The sequence below is a fragment of the Peromyscus maniculatus genome, chromosome 1 (assembly GCF_049852395.1).
Source record: "Peromyscus maniculatus bairdii isolate BWxNUB_F1_BW_parent chromosome 1, HU_Pman_BW_mat_3.1, whole genome shotgun sequence".
Taxonomy (NCBI): domain Eukaryota; kingdom Metazoa; phylum Chordata; class Mammalia; order Rodentia; family Cricetidae; genus Peromyscus; species Peromyscus maniculatus.
This window is the reverse complement of record NC_134852.1, coordinates 133,649,980-133,676,355: the sequence shown is the minus strand read 5'-3', so window position 1 is coordinate 133,676,355 and position 26,376 is coordinate 133,649,980. Positions and strand designations below refer to the sequence as shown.

At 41.9% G+C, this 26,376-nt stretch overlaps 1 protein-coding gene across 2 annotated transcripts; it reads left to right on the top strand.

Annotated features, from left to right (window-relative positions):
* On the top strand, positions 1 to 23,689 carry Zkscan2 (zinc finger with KRAB and SCAN domains 2). 2 transcript variants are annotated; one of them, XM_015998886.3, is made up of 8 exons: positions 8 to 402; positions 515 to 991; positions 1,813 to 1,999; positions 4,765 to 4,835; positions 5,203 to 5,329; positions 10,121 to 10,807; positions 15,367 to 15,858; positions 19,248 to 23,689. In XM_015998886.3, exons 2-8 carry the CDS (start codon positions 593 to 595, stop codon positions 20,168 to 20,170), a joined length of 2,886 nt encoding a protein of 961 aa, XP_015854372.1. In that variant the 5' UTR covers positions 8 to 402; positions 515 to 592; the 3' UTR covers positions 20,171 to 23,689. The 2 variants fall into 2 exon arrangements, with proteins under 2 accessions (XP_076407981.1, XP_015854372.1); XM_076551866.1 differs by having other exon boundaries at positions 1 to 991.
* The last annotated feature ends 2,687 nt before the right edge of the window (positions 23,690 to 26,376 follow it).

Genomic DNA, 26,376 nt, shown 5'->3' with positions numbered 1-26,376 from the left:
GCTCTCCGCTGGGCGAGCGGACGAGGCTGCGCGCCAGCTCTTCGCCCCGTGAGGCCTCGCCTCATCCCGCTGCTGCTGCTTCTCCCCAACCCCCAACCCTGGCCTCGTGCGGAGGAGTCCGGAGTGGCGCGGGCGCTGCCGGGAGCCCGGAAGAGCCCGGCCCTGGCCTCCGACCCTCCCGCACTCCTGCCCCGGCTGGACACCTGCAGCGGCCTAGACCCGGGCCAAGCCCCCTGGGCCGGCCGCGCCTCCCGGAGCCTCGCGGACACACCCCCTCCCGGTCGGCGCCTCCGCCCATCCCGACCTCCGTACCGAGTTCCCTCCTAGCCCAGCGCCTGATTCTCTTTCCGACCTTGCCCCCTATCTTGATTGGAGAAGAGGGCGGGTTTGCAGACTTTTGGGGTGGGTGCACATTCACCTTTTCAAGATCCTAATAAAAATTTGATCAGCCTGGAGTTCCTTGTTCCGGCTGACGTGCTGTCTTTTATCTCCCTCCCGTCCCATGTTTTCCAAGGACATTTAAGTAGGCGGCACTCTAGGATGCTTCTCCGGGCCCTTACTTGGAGCTAGACCTGTTGGCCCTGCTTGGATCATGGCTACAGTCCTGGACCCTCAGGTGGACGTGGAAGTTGAGGAGTGCCTCATAATGAAAGTGGAAAAGGACTCCGGGTGGGCAGCAGAGCCCATTCTGGAAAGATCGGGCAGCACTGAATGTGAGTCCTTTCGTAAATGCTTCCGGCAGCTCTGTTACGAGGATGTGACGGGACCCCATGAAGCTTTCAGTAAACTCTGGGAACTCTGCTGCCGGTGGTTGAAGCCAGAAACGCGTTCCAAGGAGCAGATCCTCGAGCAGCTGGTCATTGAACAGTTTCTCACCATTCTTCCGGAGAAGATTCAGGCCTGGGCACAGAAGCAGTGTCCAGAAAGTGGAGAGGAGGCCGTGGCCCTCGTAGTGCATTTGGAGAAAGAGACCAGAAGACTGAGAAAGCAGGTGAGAGAGGATTTTGAATGAAGGGGATGGGAAAGGCAGGTGGGCGGGGCTACATTGCTGGCAGAAGAGCTCATTATGGAAATAAATGGGACCGAAAAAAGATCCATAAGCTGAATCTCCCTAAAAGCAGATTTTATTTCATATTAAATAGAGGGGAGAATTTTTGTTGAACTATTTATTATCTTGCAAATTAAACTAAAATTATGGCCTGTTTGTTCTAATCCTTGGTATAATGTTTCTACTAAAACTGTATAGACAGTATTAAATAGTTAATACCTCACGGGATTTTTCTTTGGTGGGAGAGGGAGATGTCATTGAATACCCTAGAATCCTCTCTAATCCTTTACTATTCCAGTCATTGTCTTATGAAGTACTCTTAGTGCCATGGTCCTTGGCACTCATCCAGTTTGACTGCCAGATCGTCATTTTTCGGTGTCCTTGCATGCTGGCATAGTTATTTTCAACACCCTTTTGTTAACCTGCAGTGAAATGAAACGAAATGAAATCCTGCAATATTGACCAGGTTTATAGTTTCATCTTGCACAGCCTGTGTTCAGGAGTTGGTTTTGTAAGTTTTCAGTTAACTAGTGTTCTGATTAGTTCTCTGTGTACCTGATAGATAACAAGGTCTTTGTAGTAATGACTCCCCCGCCAAAACAATACAAATAAAAAGTGCTATCCTGTTCCCTTTTTCCCAAACTATGAGCCCATTTCAGTCCACAGAGACTTCATTCCTTCTCACTTCTTTTGTCCTTTAACGTCCTTGGGGGGGGGCGCACATTTCACCCTGATTTGCAATTCTTTTCCTCCATATTTTGCAGGTCAGTAGTCCCCTACACTCAGAGAAGCAAATCCCGCCTGGAACTGTGTGGGAAGTAGCTGACTTTGAGCCAGAGCAACTGGAGAGCCAGCACAGGCTTGTTCCTCATGAGGATACCGGAAGCCTCCACTCAGGATACCAGGACCAGCTGAACGGAAAGAGAGAGAGTAGGCCATTACCTAAGAATGGTAAGAAGGATTCAAAGTACAGCCAAATTAGAGACCGTGTAGATTTACACTGCATCCCTAACACTGTGACTTGCTCGGTATAGGTTCCTTTGATAGCCATTTGGAAAATAAATCAAATACTTGTAAAGAAAATTTTCATCTGTTTGAAGAGTCAGGAGTATGTGTTTACCAAAATAAAATAGGATCATGAAGATGGAAATTAGGGAAACTTAGATTGTCCAGGGCAGCTTTGAATTTTGGTCAGTTATTTTAAAATCTCCATTCAACATTCAGTCTGTGTCTTTAGTCATGCCGTGTGTGTGTGTGTGTGTGTGTGTGTGTGTGTGTGTCTGTGTGTGTCTGTGTGTGTCTGTGTGTGTGTGTGCGCGTGCGCGTGCTCTCAGTTGACAGCAAACAACTTGAAAAGCCGTTGAGAAATGGAAACAAGATATTTTTATTCCAAAACTTGACTCACAAGATAAGGCATCCCAGAATGGTGTATGAAGGGATAAATGGTGAGATTTCCTCAGCAGGAGACCAACATCTAGCTGGTGTCCACACAAGGGCAGCATCTAGCTGCGCTTCCTATGAATACAGCAAGTCAGATAGAAGGGAGAGAGCTGTGTCTCTCCCAGTCCACTTACTCTTCCATCTCTCGAAGTGTGGCTTCATCCCAGGCCAGTAGAGAGGGAGGTGTGGAGGATCCAGTCTAAAGACTTGATGTATTTCTTGTCTGCCCCATACTTGGGCTGAAGGAGGCAAGCAGACCTGAGCTCATAACCCAGCTCTCCCATTTTTTATTTTTGTGGCCTTACGTTATTTCTCAAACTTCGCATCTTCTCATCTGTAAAAGAAAATAGCAAGGTTGTTAGTGTAGACTTAATGCGGCCATGAAAAATAGCAAGTGCATGCATAATAGTGTTCAACAAATGCTAATTTATTTTCTCCCATAATGGCGAAATTATTTTTAAACTTCAACTCTGACTCAAAAAAGCTTTCATTGAGAGGAAAGATTCACAGTGGCTATCTGCTGCATCCAGCCCTTAAATTAAAGGATGTATTGCAAATATTAGTGGATTCTGAATTAACCAGTATGTTCCTTAGCATCAAAGCTCTCTTCATCATGTGTGTTAGATAGCGCCAATAACTTGAAGTGAGAAACTTAGTGTGGCAAAAAATACCTGCTTATAATGTGTCTGGACATTGCCATCTATGATGATAATTTCAAAAGTTAAAAAAAAAAATCTGTTGAAGACTGAGGAGTGGAGAACAGAAATTTAAGAGCTAGATAGAAAGATAATTAACTCTGAGGGAATGTGATTTCAGCCATATGCTTTTCAGAGAACTATGATGTTTCCAAGAAAATTATTTGACACTTCCTGCCAAGCTTGATGACGTGAATTTAATCCCTAGGGCCCACATGGTGGAAAGAGAGAACCAGGTCCTGAAAGCTGTCCTCCAACCTCTGCACAGAGACCATGTCTCTCCCTCCCTCCTCTCTCTCTCTCTCTCTCTCTCTCTCTCTCTCTCTCTCTGTCTGTCTCTCTCTCTCTCTCTCTCTCTCTCTCTCTCTCTCTCTCTCTCTCTCACACACACACACACACACAAATACACATATTTTTTTAAATGATGTTCACTTCTATAAGGCACAGTGTTGTAGTTGAAGCTTCTGAAATCTGTTTCAAGTAAATTACACTTGAAGGTTTCCCTGTGAGCTTGAAGGAGGAGGCAGACCATTGAGATTGCTGTATAAAAGGTCTCTTTTCTCCTGCCCTGAGGCATTATTATTTAACTGCTTGTTGTGATCATTGGTGTGCTGTTTGCTGTGTCAGCAGGACTCAACTGAGAACTAGGTTCTCAGTTCTTAAACTTATACTGGGGATGACAAACTGGTAACTTGTGCGTCAAATGGGATTTGTATATTTTACCTACATAGAATTTTGTTTGAGTTTTTGTTTCAGTTTTTGTTTTTGCTCTTTGTTCTTAAGATTTGAAAGCTCACAAAAGTCCCAGGTTCTTGGTGTCTTATTTAGGGTTTCTGTTGCTGCGATGAATACCATGGCCAGAAGCAACTCAGGGGAGAAAGGGTTTATTTCTCTTCCACTTCCACCTCAAAGGAAGTCAGAACAGGAACTCAAATAGGACAGGAACCTGGAGGCAGGAGCTGATGCAGAGGCCATGAAGGAGTGCTGCATATTGTCTTGCTCATCAGGGCTTGGTCAGCCTGCTTTCTTATACCATCTATGCCCCACCTGCCCAGGGATAACACTAACCACAATAGGCTGGACCCTCCAGATCAGTCATCAGTCAAGAAAATACCCCACAGGCTTGCCCATGGGGGCAGGGGGGGGGCAAGCATTTTCTCAATACAGGTTCCTTGTATTGAGAAATGACTCTTGCTTATGTCAAGTTTATATAAAAACTAGCCAGCACATCTGGCTTCTCTTGGAAATGTCAGAAATGATGATTCTTCAAGTGACACAATCTCACCCTGAAGCATCATCTAGAGCCAAGCATAGGCTGCTCCTCTCAGTAGAACATGTTCTCTCTAGTTCCCCAGTCCCAGCTCTCTCCTCATGCACTTTACCTGCTTGTTCCCGAAGCATTTGAGTTGTGAGCATTAGATAAGGTAGATTTGGGCATTGCTCTGAACTCATTGAAGAAAATCATCTATTCCTATCTGTAGATTTTAATGTGCTCTCATTTCCTAAAAGGAGAAACAGCATGAATTAAAGGACCGAAGTTCAGAATACTACATACCTTAATTGTTTCTTCTCTTTTTCTAGCTCACTCTTCTCTCTGGGTTCCTGTCCCTAGTGATGAGTGGAACACTGTAGATCAGGAGATGACAACCCAGGTAATTTACTCCCAGGTTACTTGTAATTGTTCTCCCTGGCCTTCCTCCTAAGGAATTCACTCACAGTTATTTCCCATGTTTTACTGCATTGTTGATGCTTCTTCCAAAGAGATTTTTCCCTTCATTTCTTTTCCAGAAGAGGTTAGACTCAGTCTTCTCAGTAGTGGAACTCCTTGCTGGATCAGCTCTCTTACATCATCTCATCCTAATTCTTTACCGTGTCTTCCACTTAACTGGACACATGATACACGAGTGTTTCCTTAACTCAGTTCTTCTTCAGGGCCCTTCTCTGTTTCAGCCATGGCTGTTCATCCTTTGAAGACCTTTGCAGTTGTCTTGGTAGTCACTGGTGTTAGTGTTGTTACAGGAACCAGTGAAAGATGTCCACACAGTGAGAAGCTTTTCCTCCAAAAAGAGTGTGCATCAGATTCCTTCTCACACAGATCTCTACCACGAAATCAGGAAGGAGAGTGCAGGGGGCACGGTTTCCCTGGGTAAGCATTCTTTCCTTTACAAATAATGGACTGGCAGATTTCTTATATTTTAATTCCTACTGGTGATAAATAGTTGTAAATGTTAGTGCTTAAAGAAGTGGTTCTCAACCTGTGGGTCATGGCCCCTTTGGCAAGCTTCTTTCATTATGGTTCATAACAGTAGCAAAATTACAGTTATGAAAAAATAGTTTTATGATTGGGGGTCACCACAACATGAAGAACTGTATTAAAGGGTCCCAGCATTAAGAAGGCTGAGAACCACTGGCTTAAAGGATCTCTAATGTAGTTATTTATCTGTTCCCTTTCCTTATTCACATACTCTTTCCAGAAAAAATAAAAACATTATAATAGTAATTAGAATATTGAACAGGAGTTATATATGAATACCATATTTATAGTGCAGGAAATACAGACTTACATCTACCAGCCTAAAGGTCTGTAAAGTCACCAACCAGGTCTTTCTACAATTTGTTTTCATTTAACAACAATGACCTCAACACCTACCATAGAACTGCCTAACGGGTGGATGAGTGCCTGTTAAATGTTTGTTAGATGGATAGAAATCTTAAATATTGAATAAAAAGTCATTTAAATGCAGTAAGCTTGGTAGCATACTGTGAATTGTTTAAGTAGACAAGTGCATAGGCACACATGAGCACTACAGTGTCACTCTGCAGGCGAGTTTTCAGAGGACTGACTCCATCTGCTCTAACAGGAGAGATGAGTAGTAGTCATTCAAGTGTGAATTTCAATTCAGAAGTCAGAGACCAGTGAGTGATATCATAGCCAGGACTGGGGAGGGAGCCTCATGAGTAAAGGGCTTGCAAGCATGAAGACATGAATTTGACCCTTAAAGTCCACACTTTTAAAAGCCAGGGGTGGTGGCATGTGCTTGCAAACCCATGATGAGAAGGCAGAGACAGGTAGATCCAGGTGTGTAGCCTAACCAGTCATGTAGCCTACCCAACAGTGGTATGCTTGATCCCCCCAAATACGAAAAAGGTGAACAAGCTGGAGAGATTGCTCAGTTGGTAAAGTGCTCTAGTAGTGGTACATTGTTATAATCCTGGTCCTGGGAGTAGGGTAGAGACAAGTGGGTCCCTAGGGCTCATTGGTAAGCCAGCCTAGCCTACTGGATGAGTTACAGGTCAGTGAGAGAACTTCTCTAAAAATATAAAATAAAATAAAAAGCCAGATGATATGGCACAGTCACTAAAACCCAACACTCAAAAGCAGAAGCAGCCAGATTTCTGAGTTAAGTTCCAGGCCAGCCAGGGCTGCACAGTGAAACGCTGTCTCAAAAAAGAAAAGAAAAGGACAGCGCTTAAGGAATGGCACCTGAGATAGGCCTCTGACCTCTACACATATATGCATACAAGTGCACCTGTACACGCATATACAAGGTTGGACTGTGCCTGAGGAACAACACCTGGGGTTATACTCAGACATACACACATATGTACACACAAGTTGTTGGTGCTAATGTACACTGATACCAGTTTATAACCAATGGAAATAAAGTATACATTATAGACACTATAATCCTATACTGTCTGGTGAATAACTGCTAGCCATACATACATTTAAATTTTTAATTTGGGGCTAGAGAAATGGCTTACTGGTTAAAGGCACTGGCTGCTCTTCCAGATGATAAAAATAAAAAACATGACCAGTATAAAATACCACAACACTGTCAGGTGATGATAGCACAGGCCTTTAACTCCAGTACTCAGGAGGCAAAGACAAGCAGATCTCTGTGAGTTTGAGGTCAGCACAGTCTACAGAGTGGGTTCCAGGACAGTCAGGGCTACACAGAGAAACCCTGTCTCAAAAAACCATTTATATATCACAGCACTAACAAGGTGTTCTTCAAAAATTATCAGTCATCCTATCCAACTGCCTTGAGTCACTCATGAAATATGCCATTAGTGAGGAGGGACTATACTTGGAAAATTCAAATTCAACCTATCTCCTTTATATACAATTTCATATGGGAAGCTCCAAGCCCAGAGATACCTGCCCCAATCTTTTATTGTACATTGTAGATTAATGAGTTACAGACTAAATATGGCCTGTAGATATTTTGGTCTTCATGACATTTAATTTAAAGTTAGTGTGGAAATATGAATTTCCAATTTTACGTAGAAATGAGACTTTAGAAACTGTCAACCCATATTCCTGTGTGGCAGTACTTGGCCAGAACTAAATCAAAGGCTCAACTGTCCTGGGTCCTGCTCCGACGACCTCACTCACTGCTTCACCTGCCTAGAACTTCTGAGTACTTGAGTCTGCATGCCTCCTCTCCTACTTCTCTCGTGTAAGAAGTAAAGAGCAAGTCTCCATCACCAGCACTCCTCAGGAAAGGCGTGATTTGCTTCTCTAGGAAAATCCTGCAAATTTCTTGTATGTGCTATGTGGAGAAGAAAACCAAAGTCCACTGCATACATATTGGATACTGTGCAGAAAACTGTGTATTAATCTTTGAATAGATGGTGTTATTCTTCAGGATATAGTGGGATGAAGAAATTTGTCCTCCTACCTGGCAGTAGTGGCGCACACCTTTAATGCGAACGCTGTTCTGTTCCTCCATACATTGAGGGTAATTTTTAAGATTCCACTTAAAGCTGAGATAGTATGATATTTGTCTTTCACTATCTATCTGGCTTATTTCACTTGATATAATGCACTCTGAGCCCAGGATATCTAAAAAATTTTAGATGAGAAAGAAGGATTTCATTCTTTCTATAGTTTTCTTGTGTATGCTCCACTTTATAGATTTTTCACATATCCTTTATTTTCATTTTTATTTTATTTTATGTGCATGAGTATTTTGCCTACATGTATGCCTGTGTATTACCTGTGTGCCTCGTGCTCAGGGAGCCAGAAGAGGGCATCAGATACCCTGGAATTGTAATGATAGGCAGTCGTGAGCCACCATATAGGACTCAGGTCCTCTGGAAAAACAGCCAATGCTCATAACCACTGAGCCATTTTCAAATATTCTTTATTGATCCATTGATAAATATTTTGGGTTTTTTCTATACCTTAGGTATTATAAACTGTGTTCCAGTGAATGTCAGAGTGCTGGTGCCTCAGCTGTAATTTGGTTTCCTTTACAAATATATCCAGAAGTGAGAGAGCTGGGGACACATGATAGTTGTCCCAGCTCATTTTTCAAGTTCCTTTTTCAAGTCACATCTGTACTGTTTCTCACAGTGGCTGGATGAGTTTACATTCCCACCAGCAGTGCATAGGGCTCATTTTCTGTACATCCTCACCGGCACTTATTTTTTTATCTTCTTGATGTTAACCATTCTAATAGATGTGAAGTAATTACTCATTATGATTTTGATTTGCTTTTCCCTGTTAATTAATGATGTTGAGTAACTTTTTGTGAACCTGTTGGCCATTTGCACATCAGATTCTTTGCCCATTTTTATCATATGTTTTTCTATGAATTGTAAGATTCCTTGTACATTTTAGATTTTTAACCTCTTACAGTATATATGGTTGTAAGTATTTTCCCCTGTGCTACAGGCTATTTCTTTACTTTGTTGATTGTTTTCCTTGCTGTGCTGGAGTTTTTATTGTCTCTACTTTCATTGTTATAGCAAAAAAAAAAAAAAATCCCAAGATGGGTCAATTACCTTTTTACCGTATACTTTCTTCTAGGACTCATATATATATGCATGTGGGGTGGAGGGAACAGGTTGTTCATGTGCATATAAAGACCACTGGTCAATGTCTGGTGTCTTCCTCAGTTATCTTCCACCATATTGTTTGAGCCATGGTCTCTCACTTGCCTACTGCCATGTTCCCTGCCATGATGGTCGTGGACACTAACTCTCTGGGTTGGTGTCTATGGTGCTGGAGCAGTAGCTGAGAGCTTATATCCTGGAATCCTTCTGCTGGGATTACAAGCATATGTCACCAAGCCTCCCTTTTTCATGGATGTTGAGGATCAAACTGAGGTCCTTATGCTTATATAGCAAACACTTTACCAACGAAACATCCTCCCCAGCCCCACATGTGGTATTTAATATATTTCAAGTTAATTTTTGCGAGTAGTATAAGGTAGTAGTCTGGTTTTACTCTTGTGCATGTAGATACTCAGTTTTTCTAGCATCATTCATTGAACATACTTTCCTTGTGCATTGAGACAAGAAAGGATGTTGGAGCACATATATCTAAGTAAAGGAAGCAAATACTAAGCTAGCTGTTGTGGCTCAGACTACATCCTAGCACTTGGAAGACTAAGGCAGAAGGATTGTTACAGATTTAAAGCCATCAGTGAGTTCTAGTCTAGCCTGGTCTACAGTGTGATATAGCATCATCCAAAAGAAAGAGTCAAGACTAATGAAATATTTTTTACCTGTGAGGGCATTCCTGAAAGAATTACCTAGATGGAAATAGTATATACATGAGAGTAAGATATCATTTCTAGGCCGGGCGGTGGTGGCACACGTCTTTAATCCCATCACTCGGGAGGCAGAGGCAGGCGGATCTCTGTGAGTTCAAGGCCAGCCTGGGCTACCAAGTGAGTTCCAGGAAAGGCGCAAAGCTACACAAGAAAAACCCTGTCTTGAAAAACCAAAAAAAAAAAAAAAAAAAAGATATCATTCCTAGATTTCTGTGCCTAAGAAGTCATGTAAATAACTAGAGTATACCTGGTCCTGGCTGAGGAAGGCTGTGGTGTAAACAAGTAGTACAGGAGAGCATGTTTCAACAGGAGACTGGGGTGTGAAATAATGACATCTGTGCCTACTGTGAAATATGTTTCTCTTTCTGTAGGAGGCTCTGTGTCTACTAACAAGATAGCCCAGTTGGAACAAAGAAAAGAACCGTGGGCTGTAGGTCTGCATTCCTCAAGTAAGAGGATTAGTGACCTGCGAAGCAACTGTATCAAAGAGAAATCAGTGCGTGCTGTTCAGATCCCAGCAAGGAATTCAGGGAAGGTGTGGCGAGAGCAGCAACAGTGGGGTTTAGAAGATGAAAAAATTGCAGGTGTGCACTGGAGCTATGAGGAAACCAAGACTTTCCTTGCAATTCTCAAGGAATCTCGCTTTTATGAAACACTCCAGGCTTGTCCCCGAAATAGCCAGGTGTATGGTGCTGTGGCTGAGTGGTTGCGAGAATGTGGCTTCCTCCGAACACCAGAGCAGTGCCGGACCAAGTTCAAAAGTCTTCAGAAAAGTTATCGAAAAGTGAGAAATGGCCACATGCTGGAACCCTGTGCCTTCTTTGAAGACATGGATGCCTTGTTAAACCCTACAGCCCATTCTTCATCTACTGATAAGCCAAAGGCCATGCTCTCTCTCCCCAGACTAAAGAGAATTGGTATTGGTGCTAAAGAACAGGTCAGTTTAGTGGAGGAGGAGGAAGAAGGTGCTGAAGACTCCGATGGTGATGAAGTGGGCATTGAGTTTATACGCAAGTCTGAAATCCGTGCTGCCCCTGTCTTGTTCCAAAACCTAAGTGGTAAGAATTGTGCTGGTTTTTTTCTTGGTGTAAAGATAGAAGTGTAGCCCTGTGGAGAAAGTAGTAGATTAGACTGATCCTGGGGAGGGTTATCATACTCCATGATGCTTTCACTGTGTCGTTACCCTACAACTAAAAGGGCAATTGGGTGTTTGTTGCTGTTCCCAGCGCAGCCTGAGTGACAGCTCTGAGGAGCGTGCAGACTCTTATTCAAGATAGAGCTAAGCACGGTTTTTAAATATTTGGTGGTCAGGGTAGAAAGATGACTCGGTGGATAAGAGCACAGGCTGCTCTTGCAGAGGATCTACATTCAGTTCCCAGCATCCACATGGCAGCTCGTAACCATCTGTTACTCTAGTTCCAGTGAGTCCAACACCCTCTTCTGGCCTCTGGGCACCAGGCACACAGATGAAGACTTTAATATATACACATATAATTAATCATATTTATTATATTTTTCCTACAGAAGGAAGGTAAGTCGAGCTAAAGAGGTGTGTCTAATATTATTTGAGGATTAGTATAATCAGTTGTATTAGATTGTAGTAAATGAAGGATGCCTTATTAGTCCATACGGTATAGCCAACAACAAACCAGTGTAAAGGAGTAGAGAAAATGAAATATAAACTTAGCTTTGCCCAATTTAAAAGACAAGAAAGGAGAGTAAACAGAACACAGCCATGAGTCACATGAAAGCAATAGTAAGAGCCAGTTCTGGTGGCACACAGCTGAAATCCAAGAACTCAGGAAGCAGAAACATCAAGAGTTTGAGGCCAGCCTGAACCATATAGCAAAACCCCTTCTCTAAATAAATAAATACAGAAACAAGATGTCTTGGTTATTTTTCTGTTACTCGGAAGAGGCACCATGACCAAGACAATTTACAGAAGAGTTTGCTGGGGCTCACAGTTCCAGAGGGTTAGAGTCCATGACCGTCATGGCAGGGCGTATGACAGCAGTCAAGCAGGCATGGTGCTGGTGCAGTAGCTGAGAGCTTCCATCCTTTTCAGCAAGTAGAAGGCAGGGAGAGAACACTAAATGGGAAAGGTGTAGGCTTCTGGACTCTCAAAACCTTCCCCAAACCTTCCCCAATGATGTGCCTTCTCCAATGAGGCCATACCTCCTAACCCTTCCCAAACAGTTCCACTAACCAGGGACCAAGCATTCAAATATATGCACCTATGGTGGTCATTCTCATTCACACCACATCCCATGCCCTGGCCCCCAGAGGCTTGTTGCCATATAATAAAATGCATTTAGTCCAACTTTAAAAGTCCAGAGTCTCTTCTGAGAGTCAAGGCAGTCTCTTAATTGTAACCACCTGTGAATTGTTTTAAAAAGGCACATTACATACTTCCAACACAGAATACCACAGAATACATATTACCATCCTTAAAAGAGGAATAGGGACATAGTGAGGAAATACTGGCCCAAAGTAGGACCAAAACCCAACGGAGCAAACTCTCAGTCTTGTAGTTCTGTGTCCAATGCCAAAAGCCTTTGACGGCTTTTCCCTTCCAGCCTTGCTAACTGCACAGTTCTGTCTTATGAGCTGGTTTCACTCCCTGTATGCAGCTCTTCCTGGCAGACATCCCATGACTTTGGTACCTCCGACATCCTGTGGTCTCCAACACAATCCAGACTTCACTTTCACAGCTTCACACAGTGACTCTTCTGAACCTCATACAAGGACTCCCCTGCCATATGCCTGTCCCTAATGGCTTTCCTTAACTGAGGAGGAAGAGTCCACAGCCCCTTTACTACTGTATTCTTCATGACTCTAAAGCCAGAATCATGTGGCTGCAGTTGCCAAGTACTGCTGCAAACTTGGGATGGACTCCAGCCCTCTCCCTAAATTACATTTCCATAAGTTTTCATTCATTGCTTTCATCTGTTGAATAAGCTTTCCTTTGTTATAGAAGCAGGAAATTCCTTGACATTTCCTTCTTACAAATTGGAAGCTTAACTGCGTGGGGTGTTGTCCTGAGGAAAATACTCTTGTTCCATTTTGTATCCAGCCTGTCTCTAAAGGACTCATCTCCTTAAACACAAGACTTGGCTCCAGCATGAAATTTTCTGTTACTTTTTTCTCCTCAAATTGTATAGTTTGTATTTCATTTTGCTCTACTTGCTCCTTTTCATCATAGACCCACATAAGAGTGATCACAGGCTGGGCAGTGGTGGCACATGCCTTTAATCTCAACACTCGAGAGACAGAGGCAGGTGAATCTCTGTGAGCTCAAGGTCAGCCTGGTCTACAAAGTGAGTTCCAGGACAGGCTCCAAAAGCTACAGAGAGAAACCCTGTCTTAAAAAACAAACAAAAAAAAAAAAAAAAGAGTGATCACTAATAACCACATGATACATTAAGTATTAGGTTGTCCTGAAATCTCCTCTGCCAATGAATAGTTCAAACCTCTTCAGTTAGCTTTACACAGATTCTTGGGACAAGAGCAAAAAGCAACCACATTCTTTGCCAAAATACCATAAGAATGGTTTCTAGCTAATACTTGTTCCCCTCTGAAGCCTCCTGAGCCAAGCCTCCACAGTGTACATAGCTCTCAACACACCACTGTCTTCCATGTTCCTACTAGGATGGCCCATTACACCCCACTTATAGCATTCAACCACTTCCCTGGTCCAAAGTCTTCCACATTTCTTCAAAAAACAAGCATGGTCAGACCTATCACATCAGTACCCTGTTCTTGGTACTAATCTGGCTTAGTTCCACCAACTGGGATCTAGGCATTCACTATAGGAGCCTTTTGGGGTTATTCTCATTCTGGTAGAAATAAATCTAAATATATCCCTAATGACAAATTTACTGAACCACAATTAACACATTTAAAAAAGACTACACTCATCATAGGAGATGCACCCCACATAGAGGACAGGCGTTAAAAGAATAGGCCTGGTGCTACGAACCTGTAATCCCAGCACCTAGGACCTGGCAGGAAGATTGTAAGTTTGTAACCAGGTTGAGCTACACAGCAAGATCTTAGGGGTGGGAAAGAAAAATGAAAATATACACCATGCAAATCTGCTGTTGCATATTTGGGGACCAATATACACAGAATTAAAGAGCCAGTTAATAACTATTTGACAGTCGCTACATCATGTAATAATGCTGGACTTCAATTTTCTCCTATGGAATATATGACTAAGAACTCACAGGGTTATTAGTGTTCAGCAAGACATAACAGGTGGAGTTACTCTTAAAAGGCTAAAATGCATCAGTTATTACTGATGTCTTTCCTAGTCCATTGTAATAAAAATGATAAACCCATCAATAGAATGGAAAAATAAATCAGGCTAGGAAAGTTAGAAGTGTGTTCATGAGGACATGTGCCTAAAATAAGCAGATCTACTGACAAATGGGAGGATTGTCATGCATATAAAGGTATTTACCAGTCTGAAAATCCAAAAACATGAGGGTAAGGCTCTTGGGGATGGTCTCAAGTGTAGAAGTCCAATGATGGGACTGAAAGTATCCAGTAAATATTGAGACGAACTATGACTTTTTCCAAAACAAAAAGCATATTTAACAATGTACTAAGAAAAGTTATATTCTGTTGTCTGTGCCATACAGACTATACTCTCTCTCTCTCAAATTAGAAGATTGGATGAGTTATCAGACTCAAAACTACTTGGGCATAGCTCTGATTCTCAAGGAAAACTAGTCAAAGAAGTAATAGATTTCAGGCTGTTTTGGAGGTTGTAATCCATTGTTATGAACTACTTGGAAAAGACACTTGTAGGTGGCTAAGTCCTTCAGTTAGTCTCCATAGCAATGGCAGTGTGGGAGACTACACTTACTCTTCCAAGTGAACTCTGGTTCTTTTGGGATTTTGCCTATTCATTTGAAAGTTGATATCTGTGCAACTTGAGTCTTTGTATCCAGAAACATGGCATCTCACTTTTTCTAGTTATTTTAATATCTTTGAATAAAGAATTACAGATTTTTTAACATAGAGTTTACTGCTTTTTACAAAGCTTGTTTCTGGATATTCCATATTTCCTGTTGCTATCATGAATAGGACTTTAATTATATTTTTCTTTGTCCTTGAGAAGTTCATACATGTATACAATGAAATATGATCATATCCACCTCTGTTTTCTTCCAACTCCCCCAAGTCCCCATCCCAACTTTATGTATTTCTTATCCATCTATCATATATATATATATATATATGTATATATATATACTTACTAACACACTAAATTCAATTAGTGTTGCCCATATGTGCATGAGTGTAGGGCCATCCCCTGAAGCATGGGTAACCTACCAATGGGAACACTTTCAGAATAATTCTCCTTCCTCCAGAAGTTGTCAAGTGAGACACACACACACACACACACCATGCTAGAATTCTGACTGGCTGTGTAGGTCTTCTGCAGCCATACCTGCTGTGAGTTTGTGAATACACTAATCTATCATGTCCAGAAGATGGTGTTTCACAGTATTTCTCCCTGAATAGGACTTTTATACCATCACATTTTAAAGTGTGTGTAATAGAGAAGCTCCAGACCCCTTATATCTTTAAACTTATCCTTGAATGGCAGGTGTGCATTGGGGCTATGAAGAAACAAAGACTTTTCTTGATATCCTTCGTGAGACTCGGTTTTATGAAGCACTTCAAGCCTGTCATCGGAAGAGCAAATTGTATGGAGTCGTGGCTGAACAACTTCGAGAGTGTGGCTTTCTCCGGACACCAGAACAATGCCGAACCAAGTTCAAAAGCCTTCAGAAGAGTTACCGAAAAGTGAAGAATGGCCATGTACTGGAGTCCTGTGCATTTTACAAGGAGATGGATGCCCTAGTTAACTGCCGTACATCTGCCCTTTCCACCAACACTTCAGAAGAAATTCCATCACTCTCAAGGCAAGAAAGAGGACATATTGAGGTTGAACCCCAAGAGCCTACAATCTGGGAACCTGAGGAGACCTCACAGGAGGCAGTGTTAGAAGATTCTGGTAGTGAGAGAATGAGTGAGGAGGAAATTATAGAAGAGCCAGAATTCCAAGGACCTGCAGGCCTACCACAAATCCCAACTGGTAAGGATCATTGGGGCTTTTGGTCAAAGTAAGGAGAAAATGTGACTTCTTGAAAAATCAGTACACCTGGCACGTGGCTCATGCATATTTACTCACTCAGAAGATACTTGAATGCTATTTGTTGTTAGAGGAACAGGGAAATAGAACTGAGTAAAATGAGTCCTGTTCTTGTGGTACTTCCCTTTCAAGGAGGGGCTAAGCTGCTCACATTCTTTTGGCTCAGACTTTGGGACTTTAGCTTGGTTTCTGTCTTGGTGGTCAGACAGTGTTTTGTTTCTATAAATACTATAGAGAAGACTGTGAGATTCTACCTTAAACTTGAAGGAGGAGGAAGGTCAGTAAGCTCAAATCAGAAGCCTCTCACTGTTGTGTGTAGTGTGTATGAGGAAAAGGATAGGCAGGGACAAGATAAGAGGCTTTGTCCTGGTCCTGAGCTCAGCAGCCTGCTTCTCTTGCCATTGGCTGTCCTCACTGGCATCTAACTGCAAACTCAAGCATTAAATGTAACTAAAACCCCACAGTGTCCTTTAAAGATCATTTTAATGGCTCCTCACTCAGCATTTACATCCAGGCAGATGACATGGCTTGCTAAGTAGACTGTCGTTTCTGCCTGCCCCTGCTTTCATTCCATAGATAGCCATTATTCTGCCTTTCTGTTTCTTGCCTAGACTATAAAAGTCTCAAAACCAAAGTTTCTTAGCCATACTTTTTTAGGAGGGTCGGGGAGGTAATCTGAGAGAGAGAAAGGTCCCAACTGTAGCCCAGGGTAGTCTGGAACTCATGGTCCTCCTGCTTCCACTTCTTGAATTCTGGAATTGCAGGCATGTGCCATCCTGCCCAGCTTTTCATTCATGGGTTTTTTTTTGGGGGGGGGGCCACGGGGTAATGTATGTATTTTTATTTTATATACATTGGTGTTTTGCCTGCATGTATGTCTGTTTTGAGGGTGTCAGATCTTGGAGTTACTGACAGTTGTTAGCTGCTATGTGGGTGCTGGAAATTGAACACTGGTCCTCTGGAAGATCACCCATGTTTTGATTGAGCCATCTTTAATCTGAGCTCATCCTATCATTCAAGGCATATGTGCTAGTATTTTCTTTCTCTATGCTTAATTGAAATGAAACTATTTGCTGTGTTCTACATGCTCTCTCATATCTAAACCATGGTTTATGATCCCTCCCCAACCACCCATACCTTGAACATATTCAGCTCTACACATCTGTGTATCCAAATTCTTTCCATTCCAACACTTGGTATTATGGTACGAATCACTTTTATATCCTAAAACCAACCTCCCAGTCAGCAGTAAGCTCCTGAAGGGATGGGAGCTCTCCTTCTTTAGCCACGGGATATGTCAGAATGTGAGGCATTTCACACTGATTTCTTGAAGCCAGTCTTTCTGGTTTGCCTGAATTAGCTGTAGAGGCCCATTAAGAGGAGTTAATGTCCAGATACCACAGAGCAAGGACTTCATACATATGCTGCCTAGAGATATTTGTATGAGAAATCATAAAGAGTAAGTTCAGCCAGGCATGGTGGCATACACTTTTAATCCCAACACTTGGGAGGCAGAGGCAGGCATATCTCTTGAGTTTGAGACCAACCTGAGCAAGTTCCTGAACAGCCAGGGCTATACAGAAAAACCCTGTCTCTGAAAAAAAAAAAAAAAGAAGAAGAAGAAGAAGAGAGTAAGTCCAATATAACTTCTTTCTTTAAATGTTATTTATTCATTTTTTTTTCTGTGTGGAGGTGTTTTGCCTTCACAAATGTCTGTGTACATGCCTGGTGCCCACGGAGGCCAGAAGATGGTGTCAGATCCCTGAATCTAGAGTTACAGATGTTTGTGAGCTATAAAACCCTAGTCCTCTGGAAAAGCAACCCAAGTCCTTAACTGCTGAGTCATGTCTCCAGTCCCAACTTCCTTTTTTTTTTTTTTTTTTTTTTTTTGGTTTTTCGAGACAGGGTTTCTCTGCGTAGCTTTGCGCCTTTCCTGGGACTCACTTGGTAGCCAAGGCTGGCCTTGAACTCACAGAGATCCTCCTGGCTCTGCCTCCCGAGTGCTGGGATTAAAGGCGTGCGCCACCACCGCCCGGCCCAACTTCCTTTTTAATAACTGTAAAAAGAGTCCCTGTGAATATTATTTTTAGATGACCTCCAGAATGTAATCAAATTGTCAGTTACTATCTGAGTCAGCTAATAGGCTATGACTTCCTCTAAATCCCAGAACAAAGTTGAATGCAATTATAAAACCTCAAAAGGAGTACTAATTGAAAATAACTTTGCTATGGCTTTTTGTATAAGTTAATGAACTGACTGTTGACTGCCCTTCTCTTCCCCACCGTTCCATAGCTAGCGCACTAACCAGCAGTTTCACTTGAATGTGTGGAAGGGAAGTCATGTTGACACCTACAAGTAGGATCAAGATGTATAGCACACGCTTAATCACAAGGGTTTGGGAATCAACCTAGATTTAGCCCAAGATATGCAGCCTGTGAAATATTTATGTATGGCAATAATACGTCTTTTAGAATTTCTATCCAAGTAATCTGAGTAGAGAGCAGGGAGTGTATGGGAATAGAGATGAAACTGGATTAGCCACAAATAGATCATTGTTAAAGGTAAATAAATAGTTCATGGGAGTTCTTTATACATATTACACTGTTCATTCTTCTGTGTGTGTGAAGTTCCCGTAATTAAAAGTTAATAACAAAAACATAGTTAACAAGTGACCAGGATGTTGCTAGAACCAAACTATGTCATTCCAAAACTTCTGGCTTTTTACTATGTCATGCTTCCCATAAAACTCTGCAGAGAAGTGGAATCCAAGGTGTGCTTTATAGTGAATGGGAGTGTAATGAAAATCTAGCTTTGAAAGCAGTAAAAAGGAATATTTATATTATTGTTGTCCATGAGGTAACCAGAAAAACAAGCTACAAGATCATATGGAAAAAATAGTATTGTAGACTAGACCTGACTAGCTATTGAAGAATTTAGAAGTATCTTAAGGAAAATGGAGTTGTCCATTAGAGACTATTCAGTATTTTAATTTTTGTAATATTTTAATATAGGTGTGAAATATTTTAATATAGACGTGAAAGAAGAAAAGTAGAATGAATTAAAACTTCAAGGAGATAAACCAAGTTGTTGCTAAGTTAATGAGGATATAGATGGAGAATGGTAGCTTGGACAGCAATTCAGTTCAAGACTGAGGACCAACATGGTAGCAAATGTCATTGGCCTTTTTATAGAACTGAAAGAGGTTAAAGCATGGTGAGTCAGTCAAGTCACTGTGTGTGGCCATAAACATTAGAGGATCATAACCATTGTAAGCATGGTTAATTATTTTCATACTGGAGTTTGTGAAATTTTACTATCTTTTCCTTTTCCAGATTTTGAAATTGGAAGTAGTATTAAAGAGGACCCAACACAGGTAATATTTAAGGACAAAGAGCCCCATAGAGCATTAATAGAAAAGTCTAAAAGATTTGTTTCTCAGAATACCAACTCCAGTAAATATTATAAAAGGGAGTGCATCTCAGGAAGACAATGGGAAAATCTTCAAGGAATTAGACAGGGAAAATTGATGTCTCAACCTAGAGATCTAGGGAAGGCTACAGTGCATCAGAGGCCTTTCATGGGGAGGAGACCATACAGACTTCTCAAATATGGAGAAAACTTTGGAAGGAGTGCCCGTCTTATGTGCAGGATGACCCACCCGAAGGAGAATCCTTATAAGTGTGGTGTCTGTGGGAAGTGCTTTGGTAGAAGCAGAAGCCTAATCAGACACCAAAGAATCCACACGGGGGAAAAGCCTTTCAAATGTCTTGACTGTGGGAAAAGCTTTAATGACTCCTCAAATTTTGGAGCCCACCAGAGAATCCACACTGGAGAGAAGCCGTACAGATGTGGCGAGTGTGGGAAATGCTTTGGTCAGAGCTCAAGTCTTATCATCCATCAGAGAACCCACACTGGTGAGAAACCCTATCAGTGTGGAGAGTGTGGGAAAAGCTTCACCAACAGTTCTCATTTCAGTGCCCACCGCAGAGTCCATACTGGAGAAAATCCCTACAAATGCGGGGACTGTGAGAAGAGCTTCAGTAACTGCACACGATTCCGAGAGCACCGGCGAATCCACACCGCAGAGAAGCCCTATGCATGTGCCCAGTGCGGCAAGCATTTCAGCAAAAGCTCTTTCCTCACCAGACACCGGGAAGTCCACCTGAGAGAAAAGCTGCTGCCATACTCGCCCTCTGGGTACTCCCCAGAGAGCCTCCTGAGGGGGAAGAGTGATGAGTTCAGGAAGTCCTTTTGACTATGAGCTGCTTTTGCCACGTGCCCTGTTAGCCATCTTACCCCACTCTTGGAAGCAATCTTTTCTTAGCTATCAATTGCAGTTCCCAAGACAGGCCTGAGAATATAAAAAAGGTAGTTTTTTGTCATCTGTTCTCATGTTCTAACATGCTCAGTCTGCCTCTCTCCTGTGCGTATTGACTTTCAGTAAAGTGAGATGATCAGGTTTTTTTTTTTTTGAGTTCAGAATAAAATTCTCATTGGAATGTTGAGGTTAATGCTATTATCCGGCAACTTGCAATACTCTTGCACATGGGTGAGAGTTCTTTTCAGTATATGAATGGTGAAAAGTTTATAGTGTTATCACCCATATGAGATCTTGGCAGCAACTTGACAATGGATTTTTATATCTGGGTAGAACTTTTAGGAGTTTGATCTGAACTATATCAGAACCATCTTTGTTTTGAGGGTATAAAACGAGAGCAAAAGTTTTATAGCTTTTTTCAGAAGTCCGCATCAAAAAGTTGATCCTAGTTCCCTGTGTTGCTACTGAAGTCATGTTGCTAATACCTTGTCCTCCACCAAGAGAAGCACTTACTCACCCTTCATCCCCCTGTCTGTTCCTGAAGACTTAACTCCAGTGGCTGCTGCTTCTCCTTTTCCTGTTCATCACGTCTATACTTACCTCTTAATTGTTCTAGGTGCTCTAGTCTGACTTTTCTAGACTACCTTGACCCACTCAGATGGGAGAAGATGCACGTTAGTGTTGTCTCATTAAGAGAAAATCAGATTCCAAAGTCTAGTTCTACCCCATCACTTCTCTGACTCCTAACCTGTAACAAGACCTACTGATAGGGTGGCATATTTCAAACTGCCTAACTCTACATTTCAATGTACTATAATAGTATTTCTAAAAGTTTAAGGTTGTAAGGAAGAAGGACATGAGATCTGAAATATTTCATGGACACTTTAGGCCTGCTTTAAATCAAAGAGCTACCTCAGTCAAGACTACGTTTCCAGGGTTGACTGTTACACATACTAGCCTCTGCTTCCAAAGCTTCTGGCTCCTGTTCGTAGGATCATAGACCTGACTATAGAGCCCTAAATAATCACACGACTCTATAGTGTACTCAGTGAAATTAGAACTATTTATAAACTTCCACTCTAGAGTACCACCTTATGTTCCCCATTTCCCTGTTCATCTGGAGGGAAATGTCTTTGATAATCCCTTGGTATTAACCAGGTAAATATTGTCAGAAAGTTTCTGGTAGGGAAATAGTTAGCTCATATAGAATTACAAATGAAATTCAGGAATTTGATCTTCCCAAACCAGTTACTTGAAGATGAGGCCTGTGGCATTCATACCTTTAATACAAAGGTAATCCAGTGTAGCTTTGCTTTGGGGAGGAGGAAGTCCCAAGTAGAGTGGAAGGAGAACCGTAGTCAGGGCTCTTACTAGGTTGTTCTCCTGTCCGATGCTCTCGTTTGAAAACATCTAGAGATGATATTTTTATGTGAGTATATTTGAATCTTTTGAGACTCATTCAGCAAAGTATCAAAGAGGGTAGACACTAGAAAGAAAAGCGCTTTATCGTGCCAGCATAGGATGTAGCCTGTTGGAAGGCAAGTGACTCAGGTAAATGCTGATAACTGTTTGTGATGTGTGTTTGTTGGAAATATAATTGTTGACACCTCCGTAGCTTATTTCCTGTGTATTATCTGAATTAGAGACTTCTAATGAATGGTACATGCAGCTTCATGTTGGTACTGTGCCTAGACCAGTAAGATTGTGTGGTGCCAGTGGGCTTGTGCTTATAATTATGTAGATGTTCTGGAATTCCAGCTCTAGAAAAGATGCACATTAGTATAAATTGCCAGTTAGTGACATGTACACAGGATTGATACTTATATGGAAGCATGATTCAGAAAGTAGATGACTTGTTTACCAATACTTATGTACTGTTATGTAGACGACCATGTTGTCACCACAGAGAGGGATACAAAAATAATGGGGGCATGGTGGCTGTACTCCAGCAAGCAAGTGTTACAGCAAAAGATAATCTAGTTAAGTCCATAGTGATGTGGAAGGTCAGTCACCCCATCTGGAGGAATCAACCGCAGTCACATCCTGAAGACCTTCTATAAATTGCAAATAGAAAACCAGTTTGAGCACCACTTTTTGACACATTTTCCTAGCAACAGGAAAGATCCAGGGCCTGTTCTGTCTCCACCACGACAAAGTGATTCTTTCCTTGTGTCCAAGATGCAGTGAGGTAGGTTTGGGTTCCTCTACCTATAGTCCTAATCATAAACAATCTGTTCGGATGCGTGTTGATCTAGTGAACCTTTTCTCAATTCTTAAGAAACAGATCTTCCTACCATCTTAGACCAAGGTGCTTACGTGTTTCCCTTTTGTCAGCTGTGTGAAAGTTAGGATGAGTGATCACACTCTGAGTAATACATCCTTATCACATCTCTGTAATGATCCATAGATCTCAATACCAAGGACTTCAAGGAGGAAAACAGGTTTTTTTAAATATTTGAAACACTGTGATTTTTATAACTTGCTGCTTCTCCCTCATTCTCTGGATGCTGGAAAGCTCAACAGACAGTTCACCTCAGCCAACTACCTACACCTACTTATTTTACTCCATCTAATTTCTTTGGAGATTGTCTCAAGTTCTATTTTTGAACAATGGTATATGTATAAACAGATTCTTTATTTTCTGGCATTCTATCAAAGACATTTTAGAAACTGTGTTTGTATTTCCTGCCTAGGCTTTCATTCATTTCCACAAATACCTTGCTAATTCTTACTGATGATTTTGTTACATATTCAACCTATTTCGTTCATCTGGAAAGAAGCATATGTTTTTGTAAAGAAGAAAACACACACATTAAATACATCAGGGCATCCTGCTACCAAGGAATGTGTATTAGACCAGAAGCCAAAAGAAAAGTTTAGTATTGTTACCACTTCCTGAATTTGATTGAATAAATCACAACTTCTGTCTTTCAGAGTAGTTAACTTATTGCCAAAACTACAGGAGTTTTCATGTTCCTGAAGCTATGGAGCATGGTAGAAATGAAAAAATAGAAAGACCAGACTCCCACCTTGGGTACCCACTGTATGCCACCTCTGGGCCACACTGAGTTCATCTCATGCTTTAAGAGGATGGCAGCAGTGCCAACCCAGCTGGCTTAGTAAGGAGAAAGGAGAAGTCACTGTGTTCAGTAACAGGAAAGCCTTCTTCCCTCTCCCCATCACCCTGAGAGCCAAAGGCGGGTAGGTAGAGTGAAGAAAATATTTTGAGTTCTGGTGCTCAGTGACAGACACGATTCATGGGTTAGGAAAACCCCAGTGGAAGGAGCAACTGAGTGATTTGTGTGGTCCAAAGCCCCCGCCTCCACCTGAATGCATTCTAGGGCCAAGTGTAAATGAACATCTGTCTTCATTTTATGTTAATGTACACTTAGATGTCTTCTTGAAAGCTTGTATGTGAAATGTCTACAATAAATGGCTACCTTTGGTTTGCTATAATTTGAAAGATGTCTTTATTTGAGAAGTCCAAAGCCAATCCTTATAACTAGTAAGAAGACCTTGAATTCATGCCATTTCACAGCTGCCCTCCATAGCTAGCAGAAAGGGACACGTGATGTGAATCCACAGCAGTTCTTGTACGCAGTCCGACTGACATTACAATTAGCCCAAACAATGGTTTGCTTTACTTCCAAGGTAAAATTGATGTTGGACAGACAGACATACTACATGTGCTTCTGACAAGACTTGCATGCCAGCCTAACTGGAAGAAATCCTAGCTGTTTCCCTAAAGTTGTAGGAAATGAAGACTATTCTCTTAGTGTCTCCTGCTGGGCCTGAGGAGTAGATTAACATAAGCAGGTGGCAGGGAAGAGCAAACAGCTTTATCTGTGTGGGGGAGGGTCTTCCAGATAAAGGCCCAAAGAGTAACAAAGCCTGAGTTCTTGTCTACCAACCAGAAATGATTGTGCAACATCACTAGGCTAGGAGAACCGAAGGGAGACGTGGTTCTAACAAGGTCTGTGTAGAATTCTCATCAGCCCCAATTCCCCATCTCTCATTATGAGAACATTTCTTCTTGGTGAGGGGAACATCTTTCACATAGGTACCTCCTGCTTCTGGAAGAATTGTCAAAACAACCCCTCTTGAACTAGCTATTTTCCAAGTGCTTTTATCCCAAAATATGTAAAAAAGGATGCCTTCTTTGGAGGTGGCCAATTCTGTCATCCTTTACAGTATTGCAGATTAGTGGGGGGTTTGGGGGGGATACAAGGTCTGTCTAGCCCAGGTTTGCCTCAAAATCAGCCCAGTGTTGGAACTACAGGTGTACGCTACCAAGTCTCGTGGTGTTGCTCTTGGCCACTGCTTTGACAGAAAGGGAAAGTTCTGTGGTTTCCATGTAGCTCTTCTCACCGAAACAGTCGTGATCATTGGCCTTCGAATCATGGTCACGGTATCTCTTCACACAACAGAAACCCTAACTAAGACAGTAAGGGTTGTCCTCAAAAATAGGGCCTTACCATCAGTTTGCAGAAAGCAACCAATAGCCTTGGCAATAGTTGGAGATGTTAATGGGAACCCATGGGTCCTCTTTGGTCAATGACTCCACTAGATGTAACCCATTCCTGGAACTTGTTGTTTCACTTGATGGTGAAAGATGTCTAGTTGGGGCTTTGTCTCCCATGTTATTTGTTGACCCCATTTAGACTTCTTTCGTGTGTGTGTGTGTGTGTGTGTGTGTGTGTGTGTGTGTGTGTGTGTGTGTACACATATGTATAATGTATGAAACTTCTACAATAGTAGGTTCCCATATGCCCCTCAAATGTCCCTTAGTGTTAGTTGTCCCTCCCCATATCCCATTCTTTACCCCTCTCTTCCATCCCCTTCCCTTTTAACCCTCCCATCCAGTCTCATCCCGGTTTCTCCATAACTATATATTCTATTTACCCTCCTTGGGAGATCCTCCTCTTCCCCCAGTCCTGTACTTGATACTTAACCTCTGTTGTTATATGGATTGTAGCATGCATATTAAAGGCTTAAAAACTAACATCTACAAATAAGAGAAAACATGCAATATTTGTTTTGGGGGGTCTGGTTTACCTTATTTGGGATGGATTTTTTTTTTCTAGTTCCATTCATTTACCTGCAAATTTCATAGTTTCATTTTTTAACACGGAATAATATTCCATTATGTAAATGTACAAAATTCTCATTATTCATTCATGGACATCTAGGCTGTTTCCAATCTCCAACTATTATGAATAGAGCAGCAATGAACATGTAGTAGGGTTCTTTGGGTATATGCCCAAGAGTGGTCTAGCTGAATCTTGAGACAGATCTATTCCCAGCTTTCTGAGGCCCCACCACTCTGATTTCTATATTGGCTGTATGAGTTAGCACTCCCATCAGCATGTATGAGTATTCCCCCTGCTCCATATCCTTGCCAGCATGAGCTACCATTTGTTTTGTGTGAGCTATCATTTGTTTCATTGATCTTGGCCTTTCTGACTGGTGTAGAATGAAATCTCAAAGTAGTTTTGATTTGCATTTCCCTGATGACTAAAGATATTGACTCTCCCTCCTTCCCTCCCCCCTCTCTTTTTCTTCTTGAAACAGGGTTTCTCTGTGTCACCTTGGCTGTCCTGGAACTCACTCTGTAGACCAGGCTGGCCTCGAACTCACAGAGGTCCACCTGTCTCTGCCTCCTGAGTGCTGGAATTAAAGGCATGTACCACCACTCCTGGCTTATTGAACATTTCTTAAAGTGTTTCTCAGCCATTTGCGTTTCATCTTTTGAGAACTCTTTGATTAGTCCTGTTCTCCATTTTTATTTGTTGCCTTGATGTCCAATTTTTGTAGTTCTTTATATACTTTAGATATTAACCCTGTATTAGATGTGTAATTGGCAAAGCTCTTTCCCATTCTGTAGCCTGCCACTCTGTCCAAATCACGGTGTCCTTTGCCATACAGAAGCTCTTCAGTTTTATGGGGTCCCATTTATTGATTGTTGTTCTTAGTGCCTGTGCTATCAGAATCCTGTTCAGAAAATCTTTTCCTGTACCAATGAGTTCAAACCTATCCCCCACTCTCACTCCTGTCAGAATCAGAGTATCTGGTTTTTTCCATCTGGTATCTGATCCATCTGGAGTTGAGTTTTGTGCAGAGTGACGTGGATTCTTCTACATGTG

What these genes read in the sequence shown, in the direction of transcription:
- Zkscan2 (XM_076551866.1), top strand. Translation starts at nt 593, where the DNA reads ATGGCTACAGTCCTGGACCCTCAGGTGGACGTGGAAGTTGAGGAGTGC. An exon ending in ATCAGGAGATGACAACCCAG is followed by an intron (nt 4,836 to 5,202) that starts GTAATTTACTCC and finishes GTGTTGTTACAG; the next exon opens with GAACCAGTGAAAGATGTCCA. An exon ending in CTTGTTCCAAAACCTAAGTG is followed by an intron (nt 10,808 to 15,366) that starts GTAAGAATTGTG and finishes CTTGAATGGCAG; the next exon opens with GTGTGCATTGGGGCTATGAA.